At 34.1% G+C, this 17,613-nt stretch overlaps 1 protein-coding gene across 1 annotated transcript; it reads right to left on the bottom strand.

Moving 5' to 3' along the window:
* Positions 1–265: 265 nt before the first annotated feature.
* Positions 266–14,539, bottom strand: LOC141363661 (protein HID1-like). The gene is made up of 18 exons (XM_073866523.1): positions 14,376–14,539; positions 12,985–12,997; positions 9,508–9,621; positions 9,304–9,410; positions 9,029–9,142; positions 8,649–8,904; positions 7,130–7,186; positions 6,797–6,937; positions 6,438–6,528; positions 5,084–5,235; positions 4,927–5,005; positions 4,117–4,281; positions 3,813–4,040; positions 2,469–2,596; positions 2,258–2,332; positions 1,585–1,676; positions 1,344–1,502; positions 266–390 (listed from the first exon to the last, which is right to left on the bottom strand). Exons 1-18 carry the CDS (start codon positions 14,537–14,539, stop codon positions 327–329), a joined length of 2,199 nt encoding a protein of 732 aa, XP_073722624.1. The 3' UTR covers positions 266–326.
* Between the last annotated feature and the right edge of the window lie 3,074 nt (positions 14,540–17,613).

Below are 17,613 nucleotides of genomic sequence, written 5' to 3'. Positions count from 1 at the left end.
ACATGTTTATTATTATGTAATCATGTTTTTATTGTGCTACTTAGCTGTATTTTTTGTTATGAAGGTTTAAATCAAAACAAAGCAACTGCAGTTTGATTGATATTAAATAAAAAAAAAAAAAAACCAGAAAAAAAAACGCATTTATCTCGTTTTGGAAACAGACTCTTCATATATAATAAATTCCAGGACAGCAGTCATAAAGATTATAAAACAAAAATAATATGCTGTACAAGCACGGTTTACAAAAGATTTCCTGATGTTGTGATTACATTTATGTTGGTTCATTTTATTTACAATGGGAGTTGTTTTGAGTGGTCTTCATGTCTTTAAACTCTCTGGATCTCAAAGAGTTTGACATCGGTGTCGTACCAAACTGGAGGATCCACGGTACTGAAACAATAAAAAACAGCATCTTTTATGTATCTACTTATGATAATATAAAAGTCTTTGATGTGTTTCTGCAAAATTCCTTTAAACAGGTCTGTAAATCTTTTAAAGTAAATGTGACTGCCATCTGTTCAAGCTAAACGTTTGTTACTTATACCAAGACACCAGGTACAAATTTCAAGAATAAGTGATATGCTTGCATTCAAATTAATTTGAGTCTCTTTCTTATTGTCCTGTAGAGGTAGACAGAGCTTAAAAATAATAATACATCCAGTAGTGTACTCATGAAGAGACACACATGACCCTGAACCACAAAACCAGCCGTAAGGGTCACATTTTTGAAATCGAGTCTTATACATCATCTGAAATTTGAATAAATACAAATATTTGAAAAAATCTGAATCTGAGTGTGGAAGAAAACTCCAAATATTGAGAAAATCGCGTTTAAAGTTGTCCAAATGAAGTCCTTAACAACACAAATACTAATGATAAATACATTTTTGATACATTTACTATATGAAATGTACAAAATATATTCATAAAACATGATCTTTACTTAATATCCTAATGGTTTTTGGCATAAAAGAAAAATCAATCATATTGACCCATGTAATGTATTGTTGGCTTGGCTATTGCTACAAATATATCTGTATGGATTACAACTGGTTTTGTGGTCCAGGGTCACATATGTGAATATAAGAAATTATAACACTAAATGTAATGGCTGTAATCCTGCATAACAGCAAATCCTATTTTTTCCTATTTTAAATTTTTTATCAGCTGGGAATAACATCTGTGTGTTATAAATAATAAAGATTATTCAATTGTTGCTACAAGTGATGATCTGTTCCGTTAAAATAAAGTGAGCATGATTTAAAAGCACCAATAAAAAACCCTTTAGCATACACTATTGAGGGAATTCATTGAGTATCTTAAAGAAATTGAGTGTCTCTCACCGTAAGTAAATGACGCCCCACATGTATGTACGAAACCACAGAGCCGTGCCCTCATTGGCCTGATACCTGCGGATGAGGATGGGATGAGGAACCGGCAACAAGCCCACCAGCGTCCCGTGCTGTAGAAACTTCAGGATCTCAGACTCATCGGTTAAACCCCTAAAAGAACAAACGCACATCATAAACACAGCAAGATTTAACAGGAGGTGCACGCGTGTGTGTTTGTGTATCAATGTCTCACTTGTCTATGCAGATTTTCTCCACCTGTGGCACCAATACCTGCAGCAGTCTCATTATAGTCTGAAGAGGAAGTTTACTCTTCCAGGAGAGGACCTGAAAGAGAACAGGCAAGACTGTTGACCAAACTGGATGAGATTGCCACAGACATGCAGTGGTTGAATATTTCTTAAGAAAAACATTAATAAGAGTATATTATATACTACATAACAGCACTACAAATAAAGAGCTCAGATAGAAAGGCGCTAAACGGCACCTAAATCAAAAATGAGATGATATTATTGACCGTAATATCTCCTGGCACGTATTTATACGTTCATCAAATGCATTCGTTTCAAACTGATTAACCCTGGCTTTCGGACATTCAGAAATATGGCTTTGTTGGCAGAATCAATTAAACGCCACATCCCTTTTTTAGCAAAGTCCTTTAAGGGCACAAAAGAAGAAATGGATGAACAACGGCACACATACGTTAGATGTAAGTTTTTACATGATTAAAGGAGGTTTACTGAATATATTGAGATTTTACCTTTATCCAGAAAGGACATTCAAGAGTGACTAGAGACTTTTTTGCTTTTTGCATCAAAAGAGTTGTTCAATTTATCGTAATTGTAAATCATATAAATGTAGTTTGTCATATGTACATATGTATACGTTTTGTTGGTGTTGTGACTGACCCAGTCTGGAGATGGAGTCCAGTCTGAGCTACAGGACACGCTGTTGTCTTTTTCATCACAATTCCCATTTAAAGACTTCACAAAAAATAAAAAATAGAAATCAACACATTATTAAAACATAATTCCTCAAATTAACAATTTCTCTCTGCAAGAAATAAAGCTAAACAGATGACAGGGGTTAAAGGTTAGGGGTAATGGGTCAATGCTATACCTTGTCATCTCTCCATGAGGTTGATACGGGATCTCCTGTTTGAAAGCTGTGCTCTGATTGGCTATTCTGCAGTAATACGGTACTTCCATCCTCAGAAACTTGTGACTTTTCTGTTAGTTTATCAATGCCTGCAATCAACAACAAACCAACTCAGATATTAACTTACCAATGAATATTCAGTAATGCTGGACGAAATGGACAAAATTTCTAATGCCAATATACTTCCAAATTTTAGTCGATACGATATAAATCTGATGAAAACGTCTTGGGATAAACTGCTAAGAATGCCCACAATGAATTTCTGTACCTACAAACTTTTGAACAAATTTGCCAAGTCTATGAAGCCTCCTCCTATAAGACAATATAATAATAAAAAAATAGTATAAATAAATTGATGTTCATTTTAATTTGTATTTTATGGAGCCCCTAAGGTGACATGGAGAAAAAATTTAAGTTTAGTTTTGCATGCGCACGTCAAACTATCGTGTGTGCACGTGAAATTATCACGTACGCACTTAAAACTTTCGCGTGCGCACACGATAGTTTTACGTGCGCACACGATAGTTTGACGTATGCACACGATAGTTTTATGTACGCACGCGATATTTTTACGTGCACATGCGAAAGTTTCAAATGCGCACGCAAAACTATCGTTTGGGCATGTGGTAGCGAAAGTTTCAGGTGGCACACCGAAGTTTTAAGTGCGTACGCAATAGTTTTACGTGCTCACGTGAAACTAAACTTTTTAAAAAAATTCTGCACATGAAAGTTTCACGTGAGCACATTAAACTAAACTTAAGATTTTTTTACTCCAATGTCACCTTAGGGGCTCGGTAGTATTTAGCCTTAATACAAAATTAAATGTAAACTCACTGTCAAATAAACACAAGACTTTAAAGGTCACCTTTAATATTAATAAGGTGCACCTGAACATCAGTGAGTAATACACACTCCAAATCCCACCCAAATTTATTGATCGCATGGTGACAATGATATGATTTGACGCAAGGTACAGAGAAACGACTTAAATCCGATCAGGCATCAGAAGAAGCACCTTGACCCGCATTTAACACGCACTTTTAGACGTGACATGAATGGACATGGGACGCTGTAATGTATATCGAAAATGTGTTTAGAAACCATATCACCATTATTGGAAAAAAACTAAATATATTGATATTGAATTATTATACATTTAATAGTTTTATTTGCATTGATCATCATACTGTCAATGAATGACTGAAAACATGTCAAATGTGTGACGGTTGTGAATCTGGCACAATTTTAAAAAAGCATTGTGACGTGGTTAAGCCAAATTGTGAAATACTGTGTGATAAAGTTTACCTGGCATTGCCTTCAAGCTTGCATTGAGAGTGCCTGTTTGTACAGGTGTGGTTTTAAACGCTCCATCATTGGTTGTCATGTTTAAGGGATTATTCGACTCAGCATGATTGTTGCTTCTGCTTCTCTTCTGCAAAGCTTTCTGGATGGAGATGATGTCTGCAGAGAGGTTGGCCAGCTGGTGGAAGAGACTGCGCTTTCGAATGATGCTGTAGACTAAGTTAAAGTTCCCTGATTGATAGAAAGAGCAATCTATACAAATCTGATGACATGACTGCATTCAGTGGAGCTTCAGTAACACGCTTACCATCAAACTGATACTGGATGATGTTGTTAAAAACTTCTAGCAGAAAGAAAACCAGGTGGTGGTTGAACGGCGAGGAGAACAGGAACCAACCGTTGGAGAAAACTTCTAGCAGGTGAAGGAGTTTGTTAGCGCCGACCATAGACAAACTCTTCAGATAAGGAGACACTGAAAAACAGCAGAGATCGAAAACTCATGATTAATGAAGTGTTGTAGTCAAGATCACCGAGACAAAGACTTTAAGGGGTCAAAAGACCAAGACCAGACCAGCACACATCAAATTGACCTGAAAGTTTCATAAAGGTCTAACCCTAAAAAGTCATAATAGTAATAATAACAAGTCGTCATCAGAAGTCATTTTGATGTAGGAATTTTCCTAGGTTTCTTTGAGTAAACAAATACAAAAATGCTAAGGAGATGATATGGAACTTCTTGTCAGTGTTTTTGTAAAATCACTGTTATATTTGCAATCATGCTGACATTTATGAAAACAGCTCTCTTGCTATTGTGATATTGCCTAATTATATAAGATGTGAAAATATAAAAAGTACGTTTTGCAATCATATCTAGATTATTTTGGGCATTTGTATTAATTTTGTTGCCATTTTTGATGTAATACCAATTCATTTTTGACATGGCACAACATAACAAAATACATCATATAAGAAACAAGATATTGATTGGAATTAAAGCTGGAAGTGTTAAAACATGACACTCCAAACACATATTAAAAGTCAAGATTAAAAGTGGCCTTAAGTACTACAACATTTAATGTTAACGTGTCTTCTGCAGTATAGAAACAAACAGACTCACCGTTGACTATGATGGTAAGCAGACAGTCGTAGAGCGGCTGAAGTCGCTGGTGTCCGCTGGTGATTATCTTATGAAAAACCTGACGAGTGCATGAATTATTTCTTTTAATTCTTACTAGATGTACTGTATTTACATTATGTGTGTGGCTATATCTCACCACTATCAGCAGGTCAGCATGATTCCCAGCAAACACGCTAATGTCCATCGGCACGCGTACGGTGTAGGGCTTATTGAGACGCACCCCGAAATTCCTCTCACCGCTCAACAGCAGCAGGATGAACACGCCGATGTGCACCAGTCCCACTCGTGCTGAAAAAACCCCCGCAGATATGCAAATACATAAGAACAACATTCAGTACCTGATAAAAGCAAATGTTAAAGGGCTATTTCATGAAAACATCAAACTTATCATGACACTTCATCCATTTGCATTAATAATGGATATATAGTTAGAACCCCAGTCATGTTTTTGAATGGTCATGCATCATTTCCTCAGTTGCCGCTGAGACAGGAGAAATACAGATTTCAGTGTTGCACTTTCTTCTTTCAATGATGTAAAAATTGTTATTTTTCATCATTGAAAGAAGGAAGTCCTATATCTTTGTTGAGGGGGTGAGACAAAAAAACACCCCTTTTCTCTGTCAAATAGGCACCAAATTCTAAATGTATGTTACATTTAGAGTACAAATATAACACTTTCAATAAAGATTAATGTTTCTACGGGTGAAATGCTCCTTTAAACATACTGATATCTTAGATACCAATATTTGTTGGTTTAAATATCCATGCAAAGTCTTGGTTTAAGCTTTTTTATTATTTTGCATAGTTAAGTGCAAATTTCTGAATTGTCATGTTCATTTCACATCTATAAAATTATTTCTTCTTAATAAATGCACGTAAAAAAATGAATATTAAATGTTCTTTGAAGAGTTGTCACTTATCCATTTATTGGGTATTATTGCTTCTGGGTTGTGCATTTTAATTAACAAAATTCCTAAAAATGGTGTTGAAGAAATTAATTATATTACAAGTTTTGACTGCAAATGTCACATCCATAACACTGAAATTGCTCAAAGACAAGATGCAACATTAGCTCCACCCATTTTAATAACCAATACATTAATTGACAGACTCATCATCTCATAAAACTAAACAAGGTCTCTCAAAATGGAAATAAGGGTAATAATTAATGTGGCATTTATACGAGTGACTTTGTAGCTACGATAGGGTGACCATGTGTGCCATTTTTCCGTGACACATCCTGGCCAGGATTTCGGGTAAAAAATAAATAAATAAAACACAATACAATCACTGTAATTTAATTCTTACCTTAAAATGTAATGTTTGCTTTTCTGAAATACAACCTAAAAAAACAATAAATCTTGCTGATGTATGTGGTCGACAAATATGACTTCTGGAAGACGCACCCTTAAATATCCTGGCCAGGATGCGTCCTGGAAAAATGGCATGTATGGTCACCCTAAGCTATGACATATTGTCCAAAGACTCACACTGATTGGCTCGGGCATCATTCAGATAAAACAAAATTGGCACCAGAATCTCCAGCACATCACTGCTTTTCAACACATAAAATAAGAACTTCTGAAACACAGAGATGAAAAACATCAAAGTCTGAACTATACAGATATATATACTGCAAACACACATTCACAAATACTGAACACTTCTGATGTACAATAACTTTAATTACAAAAGCACAAATAGTGAGTTCTGTTTGTACACAAAAAAATCTCTCTAATTTTGATCACAGTGTTGTAGAAAATTGCAAACCAGATATGAAAATCATGATATAATACAGCACTTATCTTTAAGCGTGTATTTGTGTAAGATTATGAGGTCTTATTGGTACCTTGTTAAGGTCACAGAGTTTCCAGAAGAGCACCAGCAGCTCCTGATGAAACTGAATCTTCTTACAGGAATTGGGCAGATACGTCTGCAGCACTGGGTTATTCAATAGTACACTGATTCCTCGCAAGATAAAATTAAAGTCCTACAGAGAAAAACATAACATAGTTAAGATCCTCGTTTATAAACATAATACATTAACTAGTGAAGATGCTTCTAGTATTCTTAATGAATACAGTTTTACGTCACAAATCACACCATATTGTATAGTGGTGGTCGAGGGAGAGTATTTGTTTAATGAAGTGTAAGATGGAGTGTTTGTATAACAGGGTCTCACCTCCTCTCGATGAATTCGGGACAGGTAGTTTACAAACAAATTCTCAACTTGTGTGGCCTGAAACAAACACACAAACACACATATCATATCAGACACTGACCTGAAACCCAAAATACCCACCTAGACAGCATTTTATAGCCTGTGATATGCAAAATAAGATAACTTGCCTAAAGATGCAATACACTATGTGCAATACAACAATGCTTTAGGTTCATAATAATAATAATAATAATAATAATAATAATAATAATAATAATAATAATAATAATAATAATAATAATAATAATAATAATAATAATAATAATAATATTTTATTAATATATTATTAGATATTATTATATTTAAAAACAGAAATGCATTTCACAAAGAGCATTATTGTCTGCAATCTGCACTGACCTAAAACTTCGACTATACTTAACGTTTTGTCCAAAATATTAGATGACTCTGATTATAAGATGACCCCCCCCCCCCCCCCCTTTATAAAGTGTACCTTTTTGAAAATCAACTCTTTTAAAAAATGCTGTAATTTCAAAATACTTCTCACAAGTCAAATGGGACCTGTTTGGTGTCCCACATCCTTGAATGCTTTTCATAAGGCGTACAGTACCATAAATAACCTGCAGTACACCTGGATTTAATAACAATTAGCTTAGGCTGTCCATATCATTGTGAAAAAACATGTAATATTTTATTAACTCTTTCGCCGCCATTGACGAGATATCTCGTGTTTGTTTTAAAGATCGCTCTGAATGGGATCTATATGAAAAGTCTGTCATAAAAATGTAATTATCTCTGCTTTTTGCTCAAAATGTGGTATTTTTGCAGAAACCTACCCATATTCAAAAACTGATTACAAAAGAACTACTGAAGGTAGGTTGAAAGTTTTTTTTTTTTTTTAAAGCAGAGGGTCTGTTCTTTCATTTGGTATATTGTATGTTTATATATTTAAAGAAGAACATTTTCTGGAAGGCATTAAACTTGTGAAAATCATGAAAAATGCTGGCGGGCAACTTTTTTAAAAAACGCTGGCGGCGAAAGATTTAACAGTTGACAACCATTTATTAGGTTGCATCATTCCAGTTGAATTTGTTTAAATGTATTTGGCGCCACCTGCAGGTGTACAGTATGCCATGTAATAGCCTAATGGTGCGTTCACACCAGACGTGGAAGAGGCAGCAAGCGTGAGTGATTTACATGTTAAGTCTATGAAAAGTCGTGAATAGGCATCCTGTGGTGCGCGGTAAGCGCAAATGGCACAGTAAGCGCGGATGGCACATTGCATGCAAATTAAGTGTTGCCTTGTGATCCGTGCGAGTTAAAAACCTGATTTTCGCGCCGCAATTTTGCGCAAATAGCGCGTTTTTGTCGCCTCTTCTGTCTGGTGTGAACGCACAGTAAAGCTCAAATATAAGACATAATTTATAAAAAAGGCATTCTAATAAAAAAAATTATTCGGGACAATGTGGTACTTCATCTTGCAAATCTAATATGGTGGCATGAATATATACGATGTCTTTACCTGGCATCCCTCAACAGAAGTCTTCATGTTGGAATCAGATAAGTTAGTGTCTTGATTTGTGCTCAGATTCGTGATGTTTGTGTTTGTGGCGTCAATGAGCTCTTGCTCCAATGAGACGATTAGGATCTGCAGTGCCAGCTCCACTAGCGCCCCCCGCTGGTCAGAGAACATCAGGTGATTGTACGGTATACCATACCCGATGGGATCATAAGCGCACACCACATTAAGAAGAGAAGTGAAGAGTGGCAGGGCATGTCTTAAAGAGATAGAAATAAACATATATATAAGGATTTAAAAAAACTTTCTGTTTCAAAAGGAAATTTACAAACACTGAAAAAAACTCAGCAAGCAGACTTAAACGTGTGTGTGTGTGTGTTTACCTGTTTTCTCTAGAGCAAAAGAACGACACCCAAGGATTTATTGTGTGTTTGTCAGATGGAGACTGGTACATGTCTTCTGAGAAACATGTTAATAAAAGCTTCAATAACTCTGTCCTGAGAGAGAAACAGAGAAACATTTATAATTGGGGCACATTTGATTTCTACTTTTAATATTCTAATCTCATACTATTTAAGAAGAAAAGTATGTCAATTAGGAAGTAGTGTGAGCGATATAATGATATAAAGAGCTGAAGAGGAGTGGGTGGAGTTCTGACCTATTGGAGTCATGGGTGTGGTTAAGGGGTGGGGCCTGAGCAAATCCAACTCCAGCTTCCCAGATGAATTCACAGCTGTCTATGGACTGAATATCACCAGCATTATTCTAAACAAACACAGTGATCGTATCATCTTTATAACCGGTGTAACACAGCAAGTCATAAACTGACCGTGTCTGAGATATAGAGATATAAAGGGGTTACCACACTGGTCCTGTGGTTATTCTCCACAGTGAAACCTGGGCAAAACAGCAAATCAGCTATAGCCGTGAGGAGAGACTCCGCCAGCGGTCGTGTGGATTCATCATCACTTTCATTCTGTGTTCACATACAAACAAAATATACCGTAACTAGACTTGCAATGACAGCCAATAATACCGTTTACAAAGATAATTTGTACAATATTACCATGGAGAATATCGTGTATAACATATTAGCATAGTTGTTTACATTTCTCTGAAATTTTAGTACTTTAATCAGTAGTTGCTCATTTAATTATCATGCTTAATTTAAAGTTGGTTATTATTTCCATATTCACATTAGACTTTATTTACATTTAAAGTCGCCATGAAATGGAAGTGACGATTGTCTTATTTTCCCCGTGGTGACGTATATCTGAGTTAAAGCGACACTGCTGCAAAGTCCTTGATTATTACGCCAGAATGAAAGTATAGTTCTAGCCATATCGGCCTAGAAAATCACAATTTTAAATTTTCTGTCAGTCTTAGTACACGATATAACTACAGAAGAGTCAAGTTTTAAATAGGAAAAATATCAAATAGGTGCAAAACCACTTGTTTAAAATCCCCCACCCTAATAGAGCTATCCGAGAGAGGTTTTTAGGAAGCTTCTAAGGCAATACAGACCCCCCCAAAAAAAACTGTCTACATGTCACATCACAGAACAAGGATAAATACTCCGTTCAATCATTCTGTCACCTTTAAGGAAGCTCACAAACACACTCAAGATCTTCACTATAGTGACAATCCTGAATTGTGACATCAACGGCAACAATGTAAATCTATATCACACTTATAAAAGATAAACTGACAGTACAGCCAACACTCTAAAAAATGATGTGTTGGATTTACTTAAAATATATATGCACCATTTTTGCATCACACTTTTTAAGTATTCCCAACTTTGATAGTTTTACTTAAAATTTACAAGAAAACCTGTGTTTTATTTACTTAAATTTTTAAGTAAAGAATGATGATGAACTCAAATATTTAAGTTCATATAACACATATTTTCTTGTTTATTTTAAGTAAAATTATTCCAAGTTGGGATTACTTAAAATATATATGCACCATTTTTGCATCACACTTTTTAAGTAAATTCAACACATATTTTAGAGTGAAGTTGGAGCAATTTAGTATACACAGAAAGGTATACATAATTTAGTGTACACAGAAAGGTCTCCTGAACAAAGTTTTTGTCTGACTTAGCTCTTGCTTGAATCAGAGACCTTTTTGCTGTGAGGAAACTATGATGCCCGCTAACCCACTGTGTTGCCCTCTACACTGAGCACACACTTCTCAATCATGGTAACAATGAACAAACATAATTTTTTCAAAATAACTCTAAATACAACATATAACTAACATTAACAACATATCAACATAAATAAACCCAGCAAACATTAAAACAGTCATCTTTTTAGTAAATATTAACCAAATAAGTGAACATGTAGCAATGCATGCTGGGAACTATTCAGACCATTGTTTTTTTTTAAATTGCTTGTTCAGATTACTCAATTTGGCAAGTTGGGTAAACAAATTGGACAAAAACTTAAAACTCCAGTCAACAAATGATATTTGTTAGCAGGATGATTATGCTTATTTCATTCAGTGAACACAAATTAATGAACTGATGCCCTTCAACAAGAAAAACTTTGTTTTTTGTTAAAAGAACATTTTGAAGTTGGATTTTTTACAGGGCTTGTGCTTCACAAAATGGCTACGACAGATGTCATAATTTTTGGCTGGAAAGGCATCATGGGAAATCACGTGGCTCTATAGTTACTTAAAAGTTTATGCTAGATTTAGTTAATTTTGATGCAATTGTTATAGTAGTTAGCATTACTTATGTTTTTTCATTTTATTTTTGGATACATTTAAGTTCACCTGGTAACTTAAATTTTTGTGTTACACATACTAAATATGGTAAGTAGAGGTTGAAAAGTTATAAATACTAAGTTTTTTGTGTTTAATCCAATTACTTTCATAAGTTATGGTTGTTCAGCCAACGAATCGTTTTTTAGAGTGAAGTGTACTCATGATAAGTCCACAGACAGACACTAAAAGTTTCCAGACCCTGACATTTATATTCATTCAACAATAAGCCCTATAAATCTGCCCTATCGGACATATTTGGGGTCTTATTGTGCATAACTTATCAGTGCACAAACTTTGAGTCTGACATTATCACAAAACCCTGCCCACCGGCTTATACTTTTTAGAAGATGAGGAATACGAGAGACTGAAGTGAACATGGTTTGTATTTACAGATTGGGTTTGGTGTTACAGCGAAAGATGTGAAGCTGATCAGAGAACAGTGAGGTTGATCACAGAGCAGAACATTTAACTTCCATTATTAACCCCGTCATGAGATAAGAGACAGGTTATTTAGATCTCATTACCTAATGAATTGCAAATAAAACAACACCACAGATCTGGTATGAGCTGTTTAATACATCAGCACTTGACTCTATAGCAAACAGAACATATAGAGAGAGTATATTTGAATAAAAATCTGTAGGGCTGCATGATGATTAATCGCAACTAGTCGTTTACAGAATAAAAGTTTTGTTTACATCATATATATGTGTTTACAATGTATAATAATTCTGTATATATAAATACACACGCATGCATGTATATATGTAAGAAATATTCACATGTGTATATACATTTTTATATTTATATATAATTCATATAAATACTTAAAATATAATTTTTCCCCCTTAAAATTATACATGTATATGTGTATTTATATATACATAATTATTTTACACAGTACACACACACACACACATATGATGAAAACAAAATTTTTATTCTGCAAACGATTAATCGTTATGCAGCTCTAAAAATCTGTGTATTATATTTACATAAATCACCCAATAAAGCTTGAGAAGGCCACAGTATAGAGATTTCATTGTCCTGAGTGACCTTTATGCAAATTAGCCTGGAGCAATAAAAATGCAAATGAATAAAACCAGATATCAATCAGTCTTGATAGATGTAATACCACAAAGAATACTGAAGCACCATCCTGCTAATAAAACTCTCTCTACATATCTGAACATCACATAACCAGACCTCTACCAGTCACATATCAATTTACAGTTTATAAACTCTTAAAGTGAACACTTTTAGCCAAACAATCATGTTTTTTTTAGCCTGATGTGTTATGAGAGGCTTGTGTAAGCGTCACAATTGATGTTTAATTCTTTATTTCTGTATAAGTGCAGTTAACTGAACTCTAAACCAGTACCTGCATACAAGCTTGTATACACTTCATATTCTGTCTCTAATGCACTTTTAATACATGCATGGTCTTACCTTACTTCATATTACTTTTATCCGTCTATCTATCAACAACATAGTTCTGAAATACTACCACATATCATTACACTTTAATGCTTCATGTACAGAAATCATTGTATTAGTATTGTACCATGCCTAAAACCCTGTAAACAAAATATGTTAAGTTTTGTTGGTATAAAAGTCATTAATGTAGTATAGCACAAATACCTCAACAGATTACAAATTAAATCATTTATTCATTTTCTCCAAATCATATAAAATCTGCATAAACTAACAGATCATTATAGTAAAATTCAAAAACAACTTTAACTTTTATTGGCTGTTTGAGGTATGAGTGACACTGAAGACCATTTAAAAGCTAAAAAAGTATTCGGCTGATTTATAATCCCATGAGAATGTATTATAACCAACATTTTACAACATACTTTTGTATTAGCATGTTTGTAGCAAAAGCCAAAAATACATTGTATGATATATGATTAAATGATAGATTATTCTTTTATGCCAAAATCATTAGGATATTAAGTAAAGATTATGTTTCATGTAGATATTTTGTACATTTCCTATCGTAATTATATCAAAACGTTTATATCTGTGAGTGTATGCAGTGCTAATGACATCATTTGGACCACTTTGAAGGTGATTTTCTCACTATTTTTTGCACCCTCAGATTCCAGATATTCATAATTAGTTGTATCTCGGCCAAATTATGTCTTATCCTAACAAACCATACAACAATGGAAAGCTTTTTCAACATTCAGATGATGTATACAATCTGAGAAGGGATGTGTTAATTTTTTCACATTGTTTTGTGTTAAACTATTTAACACATTATGTGTTGTTTTAAAACATTGTGTGTCATTTCGTGTAGAATGTGAGCTTAAATAAATGAAATGGATAACACAGGATGTGTTAAAACAACACAAAGTGTGTTATTCCAAAAATAACACAGAGATGTGTTAAGTTAAGGACAACACACTAGATGTGTTGTCCTTAACTAGACACAAGATGTGTTAATTTAACACGTTCATTTTAAGAGTGTAGGTCTCAATAAAAATGACCCTATGACCAGGCTAACATATAACATTGGGCGAAGTTTGGGGTTTAAGAGAGTCCATGCATAAAACAAGAAAATAGCAACAGATTTTTTGTATTTTTTAAACTAGATGGTCTTCACCATTGGTATTGGTTTAATTTCAAATGTTTTCAACAACATATTTGGTCTGAAGTTTTACAGATGTTACTGTACCAGAAGTACTCCACTTATCAAACATAAAGCTTTAATAACATCTATATGAGTTTTTATTATTTAAGAGGAACATACCACAAAATGTTGCTTGTTTTTAAATGATAATTTTGACATAAAACATGATGATCTCATGGAGGCCCCATTATTTATAATAAAGTGGGATTATAAATACACATAAATTATTAAAAATAATATATTTATATTAACAGCAATTAAAGTATTTAAATATGATGTAGGTCTATGTCTAATCTAAAGTAAGGTGTATGTCTTACCCTCTCCCCACCACCAGTCTCAGCGCGTCCAGGTTACCGTGGTGAGCGGCCCAGAGCGTCGGCGTCATTCCGTCATCATCCGGAGCGTTGAGATCTTTACGCGTCGCCTCTTTCAGCAGCTCCAGGTATCCGTCACGAGCCGCCTGGTGATATTTATCGTTCATGGCGGCGGCTGGACGCGTTATCCCGGATCACTGAGGCTCATTTGGCGCGTGTTTTCCCCGCGGGATTCACGTGCGCTGCCCGCGACTCGGACAGAGCAACTGAGAGCTCGAGCGGTTGCTAGGGGAGGCTTCCAGGATGACCACGCCCACTTCCGCCTGAGATCACACACCTGAGATATGAGACCACAGCGCTGCGATGGCAGATCTTTTAGGGAATTTGAAATGGCCTTTAGTTTGCACTCACAATAAAAGCTAATAAAAGTTATTGAGGTATATTAAAAAAAAAATATTTTTGTAGGATTGCACATCTTTGAATGCATACTAGAGTTATTCTGTATGTAAACATTAAAATACAGAAAAGATGACTTTTTTAAAGGTGATATTTTCTTTTTTAATTTGATTATTTTATATGGTAAGTTTTACATTCATAAATGCAATCAGGCCCAGTATTACTCAATTTAAGGTTCAAATAAAAATGTATTTTGAAACATTGAAAGTACTTTCAAGTCTTTAAGCTACGAAGACAATATTACAATGCCAAATTGCTCCTTTAAAAGGATTATATTGTACACCCTCCTTATTCTTTTCAATCTTTGACTTTATTATTTGTTTTCTCTTCTTTTCTTACAATTTTATTTGCACAATTATAAAGGCTGTTTAAATGTTTAAATATTGTTTACAATCTATGCATAATGGCCTAATAAAAAGACCTCCGATGTCAGATTCGGTGAAGGATCTCAGATTAAGTGTTTTAAAATAAATAATACAATAAATCTGAATATGCTCATTAATATGACATAAATTGAATGAATTATTACATATATTAGGCTTTTGTCATTTTTAGAATATATAAACAGCAAGAAAATGCATAAAACAACAACAATGGAAAAATTGGCAAACATTAGTTAACACACAAAATATAAAAGCCAACAAATATGGTAATTAATTGTGTAAATTATATTTTATAAAACATAAGAACGTTCGGTTACACTTTATTTTAAGGCGTCACTGTTACATTGTAATTATATATTTAAGTACCAAGTAATAATTATCAACAACATGTACTTACTATAGGGTTGGGGTTAGGAATAGGGTTTGGTTTAGGATTAGTTGCATGTAATTATGCATAATTAACTGTTACTATATTAATTACATGTAACATGTGTAGCAAAAACACCGTAAAATAAAGTGTTACTGAACGTTCTTTGTATGTAACTCAGGCCTACATCCAAGATCAAACAAATCCAATTAATATATAATATATAATCCACTGAGATAACTTATTTTAATGATCTGTTCATTCTGTTCTTGGAGCATAGCTGGATTAAGTTATATGAGATCATTGCATACTCACACGTTTGCTGAAAAGATAGACAACGCATGGACAATAATTTATTAATATTTTAGGTAAAGATTTAGGCAAAATACAGATAACATTTCGAATAAAAATGTTATCTGTAGAAAATGAAAACCGGACAAACTGTTTACCCATTTAGGTCTCCAGAGTCCAGACCTTAATCTAATAATCTGTGGAGGGAGCTGAAACTTCAAGTTGCCAAGCGACAGCCAAGAAACTATAAGGATTTAGAGATGCTCCGTGAAGAGGAGTGGACCACAATCCCTCCTGAGATCTGTGCAAACCTGGTGACCTGATGAATTACACATCTTACCAGCAAGGCGTTTTCCACCAGTACTAAGTTATGTTATGCTTGGGGATCAAATGGGTGATTCTCACGAAACCATTGAAACACCACGGCACTAATGATTTTAGCTTTAAAATGTGTAATATAGTAACATTAAAAAGCATCAGAATTAACACAATACTGTGTTCTACCTTGCACAATGTGTGATTTCAACATAAGAATTTATAATTGTCAATTTTATCTCATTTTCTGCTGAAATTCTCATTACCGCAATGTGTCCGGCTGTGTTTGAACATGCGTTATGTTGTAATTTAATCAAATTAACACAAAAATATTAGGAAAAAAAATAAATGGATGTTTTGCTAGACTACTTTAGATGACAGAAAAAAATATTTACTGAATATTCATGTATAATAATAATAATGAAGAAAAATGTGGAAAATTATGTGTCACACTTTGAGAACAGTTTTAGCACACATAAACAATTTTAATAAAGTTTGATTTTGAGTGACCAAGCACATGGACCAGTTTCTTCAAGATGGCTACCAGGTAAGATCATTTTTTTACAGTTAATTTGAAATATTGTCTTGTCAGAATGCTTACACGACATTTTGATTATCATTACCGCAACAGATGCATATTAAATGTTAATTTAATTAATAGAAGCATAATACTTTGATTTTAAATGCATGTGCAGAATCTCCAAATTATGTTCTTTCAGGTTTGTCATGTCATTTTGAAAATATGTCAGTGTTGATGTTTTCTGACTGTTGCGGTAATGAGATTTTTTAGGACTATTTTTTAAAATTATGTTACAAAAAGTGTTAAATGATAAGTAAAAGTTTTTAAATTAATGTTCCCATTTACTCCAGACTTTGTTTTTCAATGTCTGGTGGGAAAAAAAGTAAATTTAAGCAATTTTTACATTTTCATGCTTGACATTTTTAAAACCAAGTTTTCGTGAGAATCACCCAAATACTTATTTCACTTGTGTTGTCTTTTACTCAGAAACAATAAATTGCTATTCAACAGATATAACAAATTGCACAAGTAAAGACCAAAAGATCCAGCCTACCCTGCATCACGTGTCAAAATTTGTATAATTGTGCACCTTGCATAGGTTGCTTTTATAAAAATGGAGACTTGGCGGCGAGGGACTTTACTTCTGCTTATAAAACCATGATCTTATTCTGTTTATGTGAAATAACGTAAGCCTGTGCTGCCAAGAGCAGGTTTGAGCTTACAGACCTACAACAACAAGATGAGCTTAAAAGAACAAAACAATTCCCAGATCACATCAAATCATCAACACTGAAATCCAGTGAAATGAGTTATATTCAACAACAGACCACAGGATTTGTTTATTTCCGTTGTGGGAGCTATATGGTTTCCTCAGGTTTGATGCCCTTTGGAAATATTTTCTAAATGAAA

The sequence above is a fragment of the Misgurnus anguillicaudatus genome, chromosome 4, assembly GCF_027580225.2.
Source record: "Misgurnus anguillicaudatus chromosome 4, ASM2758022v2, whole genome shotgun sequence".
Lineage (NCBI taxonomy): Eukaryota > Metazoa > Chordata > Actinopteri > Cypriniformes > Cobitidae > Misgurnus > Misgurnus anguillicaudatus.
Note: the sequence above shows the minus strand (reverse complement) of the source record. Positions and strands in the feature narration are given on the sequence as shown.

Coding starts and splice junctions, on each gene's coding strand:
- LOC141363661 (XM_073866523.1), bottom strand. CDS start 14,539: ATGAACGATAAATATCACCAGGCGGCTCGTGACGGATACCTGGAGCTG. Junction 8,905..9,028: donor TTTTGCTCTAGAGAAAACAG/GTAAACACACAC, acceptor TATCTCTTTAAG/ACATGCCCTGCCACTCTTCA. Junction 1,677..2,257: donor GGACTCCATCTCCAGACTGG/GTCAGTCACAAC, acceptor GTTCTCTTTCAG/GTCCTCTCCTGGAAGAGTAA.